Raw genomic sequence first — 7,663 nt, forward strand, 5'->3', positions numbered from 1 at the left:
GTGAATTGAACGCTTCAACATTTATATCAAGATCTGTAATATTTACAAGCTAAGAAATTTTAATTTGAATACTTACTGTTAGCTGTATCAATACTTGTATTTCTTGTCTATAATCTGAAACAATATACACATATTAAGAGATATAGATATACCTGCACCAGAAAGCGCTGTGTTTGTCGACCCCCCACTAGATGGACCAAGTACATCAAGCGGGTAGCAGAATCTTTACAACTCTGATCATTTTCAATTAGTTATCTCTATAGTTTTAAGTACCTGAAGACAAGTCTTTGTACAGTGCGTGTTTCCAGTGATGACCTATGGTTCTGAGACTTGGTTGCTAACTATTGGCCTTATAAGAAGGCTCAGTCACACAGCGGGCGATGGAACAAGCTATGCTAGTAGTATCTCTGCGTTATTGAACCAGATAAGGAGATCCGCAGAAGAACCAAAGTCACCAACATAGCTCAACGTGTCACAAAGCTGAATTGGCAATGGGCAGAGCATATTGTTCAAATAGCCGATGGACATTGGGGTCTCAAGGTGCTGGAACAATGACTCTGCACTAGGAAGCGCAGTGTTGGTCGAGCCCCACCAGGTGGACCGACTACATCAAGCGAGTCACAGGTATTCGCTGGATGCAGGCTCCTCAGGACCGTAATGTTTGGAAGTCCCTACAAAAGGCATGTCCTGCAGTGGACTACATCAGCTGATATAATGATAATGATAGCTCTAATAAAAATAGGTTACAGATTTTAAGAATTAGAGGTTGCACTGCCTAGGAATATCAGAACAAAAAGAAGTATTCCTATAAAAAAGCTTTGTTATATTCCAAACTCTATCACTGCCACCAATTACAGAAGAAATGAAAAACTATTAACTGAATTAAACTAGGTATAAAAAGACCTCGGAACACCAAATAAAAACCAGCCTAGCCTTTAAATTCCGCTATCTCGGAACTTAGTAAAGTGCTGACAATAAAAAAATCTAACTACGTATTACTGAATACACGGTAAAAACACTTACTGTGAAACTTTTTTTATTCAGAAAATGCAAAGACTCATTACGTACAGCCTGGGAAACTCGAGCTGCGTCCAGGACAAAAGATTTAAACTACTGTTTTAAAATGTATTGAGCGATGTTCAACAAAAATTCATTCTACAGCGGCTGATTCCGAGAATTCTGACGTTTACACACACACCTATACACTGACAGAACACAGGTGCAATTTATAAATAGATTTGTCAATAACATACCTGTTGGTTCCAATCGAAGTTAAACAAATCACATTATACGTGTCTATTGGATTTTTTATCAATACCGATTTCTTTGCAAACACACGTTGAATTGATAATTTAATTTGTAATTTTATTAATTTAAATTAATAAAATTACAAGACGATTATCAACCTGCTACCGCTACTTCCTTATCCGGTTTGGCAGTTCTGTGATACCACACTCTAATTTTAAGTACCCCTTTTGATTATTATGGAAAAATGTATCAAAATATGTCACGACACGAGATATTCGATAGTGCAAATCGCAATTTGAAATGTTAAGTAAACCGTTATTTTTCTGATAGTTTTTAACGTCGATGGTCTTGGAACGAAAGCTAAACAAAGTTCAATTAATCAATCATTCAATCAATTCATTTATTAGCAGATACATGCATTATAAGTTACTAATAAGAACTTTCATAAACTGTACATACCAATACAATATTATTATAAATGGGTCAAAGTCGATTTAGTTACCTTCCTTAATTATATGCTAATTGTGATGATTCTTGCTTTTACAAAAACATACGACAAAGTCTTCACTATGAATAGAAAAATAGTAAAAGATCTTTTACAGCATTCCATTCAGAATAGCATTCCATTAAGAATAGTAATGGATAGGACAACGTCTGTCACGACTCACGTCCGCTAGAAGATTAATAATTATTATTTAATTTAAGAATTTTTTGACGAGGAAAAGCTGATCTTTGACTCGGAATATTATATATTTTATAAAAGTATTTGTACTTAACACACATTTTAAATTTAAGAAACAAATATATTTCTTACAACATAATTATTCTGATAAGTTCAGTTAAATTATAAGATCGTATTATTTCCATTTGTTTTATCTAATAGTGTGTCAATATTAAGTATTAAAGAAGTTTAATAAATCATGTCTTGTTAATGTTTTACAAAGCAAAATAAAATATAGGCACAGCTTATTGAGTTGCATTGTTTTAGATTACAAATAAAAAAAACTTAGAAATGATAATACTTATAAAAACAGCAAAACAGATTATCTTGCGTAGACATAATTAAGGGTAATATTTTGTGTTCTGGTATCATATGGACTCTCTGATTTTCCGCAAGATGTCACTTATGTCAAATGCGTTTCGTTTCACACTATTTAGATCAAACAAAGCCAATAGATAAGTTGTTCTAAAAACGTTATAAACAAATTCATTTATTACTTTTTGTACTATAATTTTTTATATAAAATGATAATAATAAGGTTTCAATGTAAGAAAATTGAAAATCCTCCGAGGTAACGTCAATAAAATTTTGACTTACAGTAACTACAGAGAACAAAGAATTTATGTTAATGTCAATTGTCATTCCTTGCCTGAGTTATGCCTAACTGAAAAAAAAATTTGAAAATATATAAAAAAAGGACATACAAAATTTCAGTGATATTTGAATAAAAATGCAGAATAATAAACACAGGAAGCTCAAAACTATGTTAGTATAAAAGTAATTTTGTAATTAAAAAAATGCATAACGAATCTATATGACGGCTTAACTCGATCTTATCATTAGGCAGCATTGGGCCTTATGTAACGACAGTATATTGTACCTACTTTGTTATATCTAGATTTGAATGTATTTATTGTATTAATTTTACCTATAAACTCTTATCTTTAAGCTTTTATATTAGGTATTCATCATCATCATCATCATCATCATCATCATCATCATCATCATCATCGTCATCGCCATCGCCATCGCCATCGCCATCGCCGTCCCCATCGCCATCGCCATCGCCATCGCCATCGCCATCGCCGTCCCCATCGCCATCGCCATCGCCATCGCCATCGCCATCGCCATCGCCATCGCCATCGCCATCGCCATCGCCATCGCCGTCCCCATCGCCATCGCCATCGCCATCGCCATCGCCATCGCCATCGCCATCGCCATCGCCATCGCCATCGCCATCGCCATCGCCATCGCCATCGCCATCGCCATCGCCATCGCCATCGCCATCGCCATCGCCATCGCCATCGCCATCGCCATCGTCATCCCCATCGCCATCGTCATCGTCATCGTCAACGTCATCGTCATCATCATCATCATGATCATCATTAACAACTCCTATTCGGTTCACTGCTGAGCTCGAGTCTCCTCTCGGAACAAGAGGGGTTAGGTCAATAGTCCACCACGCTGGCCCAATGCGGATTAGCAGACTTCACACACACAGAGAATTAAGAAAATTCTCAGGTTTCCTCTCATTGTTTTCCCTCATTACCAACCCATATTCGGCTCAGCAAGTTGATGTGTGTGTCAAATATTTTTTCTTTCTTAGTTTTCTTCTCAATCGTGTTGTTATGCTTCCAGACAAATGAACTACCCAGCGCCGTACTCCCACTCGTGGGCAAACAGTGACCCGGCGCGGTTTGAGATGGACAAAATGAGAAAATGTTCATCTTTTCAACGGAATATGTAAATACTTTAGCGTCGAATTTAGTTTTTCACAAATCCCTACGAACTTTTCCGGGATAAAAGTTAATTAAATTAATCCATGCTATAATATATCTCAATACCAAATGTCAGCTAATTCGGTTCAGTAGTCGAGGCGTGAAAGAGTAACAAACATTCATATCATCAAAATCATCAGTTTTCGCAAATCTCGGGAAACCATGGATTTTTTTGGGATAAAAAGTAGCCTATGTGTTAATTGATAGTAAAATCTATTTCCATTCCCAGGAAAAATCTGCAGTTTTCACTTCAGAATTGACGAAAGTTGGAAAAAGTATCTATTTTAAATGTGTATTACTAACACTATGGTTATTTTTGTTTTACGCCACCTGCTGATGTTCTTAAGTTTTCCTAAACCGAAGGTTGCCTGGAAGAAATCGCTACTTAGCGATAAGGCCGCCTTTTGTATGCTGATCTCTTCCTAATTTGTTTTTATTTCACTTGTATTTGTCTTTGTGGTGTGTAAATAAAGAATATCTGTCTATCTATCTAACCCTACACTAGATTCAACACGATAAGCTCAGACCAATTATTGTATAGGACCTGCCTCGCTAGACGTTACTTTTCTGTCAAAGTATATGATCAACGATGTAATGCGATTATAAAAACTGTCTCTATAGAATCGATGTTAAATAGTTGTAATCGTGTTCGTCGGTTAAAGAGCTCCGTAAAAATACCTTTTTGTGTACTTGAATTGTGTAAAAAACGGGCAAAAACTTCTAGTTTAGTATAAGATATATACAAAATCTAAGCTCGTTTTCCTCAGAAAATGACAGACAAATTTGTTCGTGACTATGGGTGCGGTACAGGTCCTTCTATAATTGGTCTGAGACGATAAGTTGTGTTTTTCTTAGGAATATGTAGGGTTTATGGTATGAGTATATCTATGGTTTGAGCTATACATTTGTGATAATAATATGACCACCGCGTGGCGCAGTGGGTAGTGACCCTGCTTTCTGCATCCACGGCCGTGGGTTCGATTCCCACAACTGGAAAATATTTGTGTGATGAGCATGGGTGTTTTCCAGTGTCTGTCAGTATTTCTACATTATATAAGTATTTATATGTAGTATATAAATGTATATGAATATTATAATATCAACTATCTTAGCACCCATAACACAAGCTACTCTGTATGCTTACTTTGGGGCTAGATACCTAGTGATGTGTATTGTTTAAGTATATTTATTTATTATTTGTAACAGGACAAAACAAAACCAACCAATATGCAACTGTTACTGGCGGCGACCGAAGCCACTTACCCGAGGCACCAACCCTTACGCGCCACACCTTAAATATGGCTTGTTTCCGAAGAAAGTGAATCCGGGGTGAGTTTTGGATATTTTTTTGTTCTTCACAAGTGATGATGCAGTCTAAGATGGAAGCGGGCTAACTTGTTGGGAGGAGGATGAAAATCCACACCCCTATCGGTTATATAAATAAACTAGCCGACGCCGCGCGGTTTCACCCGCGTGGTTCTCGTTCCCGTAGGAGTACGGGGATATTATATAGCCTATAGCCTTTCTCGATAAATGGGCTATCTAACACTGAAATAATTTTTCAAATTGGTCCAGTAGTTCCTGAGATTAGCGCGTTCAATCAAACAAACAAACAAACTCTTCAGCTTTATAATATTAGTATAGAAGTATAGATAAATAACTTTTTATTTCGGTTTACACCATGTAATTAAAAATCAATCTAGAAGAGTTAGTAAGATTAGTAACAAATTTTGTCTTATAACTATGTTAGTCGTCGTCATCAACCCATATTCGGCTCACTGCTGAGCTCGAGTCTCCTCTCAGAATGAGAGGGGTTAGGCCAATAGTCTACCACGCTGGCCCAATGCGGAATGGTAGACTTCACACACGCAGAGAATTAAGATAATTCTCTGGTATGCAGGTTTCCTCACGATGTTTTCCTTCACCGATTGAGACACGTGATATTTAATTTCTTAAAATGCACACAACTGAAAAGTTGGAGGTGCATGCCCCGGACCGGATTCGAACCCACACCCTCCAGAATCGGAGGCAGAGGTCATATCCACTGGGCTATCACGGCTCTTTTACTATGTTAGTATTGTTAGTGAACCTAAGAGCCGATCTCCGGCTCGGCTCCGATCCAGGACATGCACCTCCAACTTTTCAGTTGTGTGCATTTTAAGAAATTAAACATCACATGTCTCAAACGTTGAAGGAAAAACATCGTGAGGAAACCTGCATACCAGAGAATTTTCTTAATTCTCTGCGTGTGTGAAGTCTGTCAATCCGCATTGGGCCAGCGTGGTGGACTATTGGCCTAACCCCTCTCATTCTGAGAGGAGACTCGGGCTCAGCAGTGAGTCGAATATGGGTTGATGATGATGATGCTCGTCTTGTAACTATCCCCAGGGAATCGTTGGAAAGACCGGCCAAAGACGAAAACGTTCCTCGACTGCCACTGAAAAACAAAAAGCCCTTACAGGACAGATTTATTAGGGACAGGAAAAAAGGTGACATGAAAGGTAAGTAATAATTTTATAAACTTCTGAAATCTCCAAATTTTTCAGTGGCAGCCATTAGTTAAGAATCGTTGATTTGATACGAAAACATTTGATACCCATATTTAACTGCCTTAAATATGGGTATCAAAATGACGATTTTGTTGATTTCGATGTAAAAAATATGTAATTTTAAATTGTATATAAATTAAGAGTATGCTAATAGTAAAGCAATTTTGTAAAAGTAACAGGGTATCTGCGATCATTACTTTCGGAGCTACAGGGATTTATAGGGTCAGATTTGCGGAGCTGCCACGAATCAATGAAAAACGGCACATATAAAATTACAAATATCTTTGTTTATAGTTCATTTATTGAAAATGTTACGTTTAATATAAAGAAGCTAAAAATTTATGAATTTACATCTAATTACAATAAAAGACTTTTAGTAGATTTAGAAATTTTATAATCCTATTTGTTTTGCAAATATTCAGTCAATCTTTGTTTTTTTACATATTAATTAGTTAATTGACCTTATTTACCCGAATGTCTCATAAAAATCAATATATTCAAACCTAGTCATCATCCCCATTGATCTGCAGGGTTATTATGTAACTGTGTACCATTCAAGTAATCAGTCACTACATCGTTTTTCATCGTATTTTCGTTTTTGAAATCATCTAACTTTGTGTTTTCAACGAAATGACACAATAATCTTCATTTTACGTAAATTAACATTAGTCTAGTCAACAGGTAGTATCGTTATTTTAGCGAAAAACTGGTATTTACGTAATTTTGTTGAAATATTCATTTTAGACGATTGTTAAAACAAAACATCATAACCACTTGATGTAAAATGGCGTAGTCAAGGTAATTTCGTAGAAATAACTTTATTAGATGATCATTAAAACGAAAATACGACGAAAATCGATGTAGTGACTCATTATTGTTTAAATGTTCAACTGAGATAACAATACCAAGACCGCTGAGGTTTGATAATGATGCTAAATTATCTGTATCATTCAGAAAAGCGAGCCATAGACAAGGAGTGCCCGCGTCAGCTGTCACTGTCACAGATGTCGCACGTTGACATAAAGCCAGGCGCCATAGCTTCAAGACCACAAACATTTTATTAAAGTTTATTGATATTTACTATGGTTTTCATTGGATTTTTCGTCCACTTGTACATGGGGGTGAAACTTCCGCACAGTTCGCTTACGTAAAATATTTTGTATGAAGTGCTGCCTTCGAGCGCTCACGGTACAAAAACTTAAGCGAAGTTTTCTCAGGCACAATATAGATGGCACACATGAAGCACATTATTTGATTAAAATCACTCCTGTTCAAACTATGAAAATTTTAAAAAATATAGTTTCAAATATGACAGTTTAGCTGTCTTTGAATTTTTTCTGTTGTTGCTATAGTGACATGTTGTTTAA

At 36.4% G+C, this 7,663-nt stretch overlaps 2 protein-coding genes across 10 annotated transcripts in view; one reads left to right on the forward strand and one right to left on the reverse strand.

The window, feature by feature from the left end:
• The window catches only part of LOC112051221 (signal transducer and activator of transcription 5B), a 46,527-nt gene extending 45,091 nt beyond the window's left edge, over positions 1–1,436 (reverse strand). For 7 of the 9 annotated variants that reach the window (XM_024089768.2, XM_052890249.1, XM_024089765.2 and 4 more), the window contains exons 1-2: positions 1,024–1,184; positions 77–114 (exon numbers count right to left, since the gene is read on the reverse strand). The gene's annotated coding sequence lies outside the window, so the exon portion shown is untranslated. Of the gene's footprint in view, positions 1–76; positions 115–1,023; positions 1,185–1,253 lie in introns of those variants that run through there. The other 2 variants (XM_024089766.2, XM_024089767.2) reach the window with 2 other exon arrangements.
• A 1,176-nt stretch (positions 1,437–2,612) lies between these two features.
• LOC112051219 (uncharacterized) lies at positions 2,613–7,414 on the forward strand. Its single transcript, XM_024089764.2, has 5 exons — positions 2,613–2,734; positions 3,608–3,712; positions 4,954–5,076; positions 6,136–6,248; positions 7,251–7,414. The coding sequence occupies exons 1-5, from the start codon at positions 2,700–2,702 to the stop codon at positions 7,358–7,360; spliced, it is 486 nt and encodes a 161-aa protein (XP_023945532.1). The 5' UTR covers positions 2,613–2,699; the 3' UTR covers positions 7,361–7,414.
• Positions 7,415–7,663: the final 249 nt, after the last annotated feature.

The sequence above is a fragment of the Bicyclus anynana genome, chromosome 27 (assembly GCF_947172395.1).
Source record: "Bicyclus anynana chromosome 27, ilBicAnyn1.1, whole genome shotgun sequence".
NCBI lineage: Eukaryota > Metazoa > Arthropoda > Insecta > Lepidoptera > Nymphalidae > Bicyclus > Bicyclus anynana.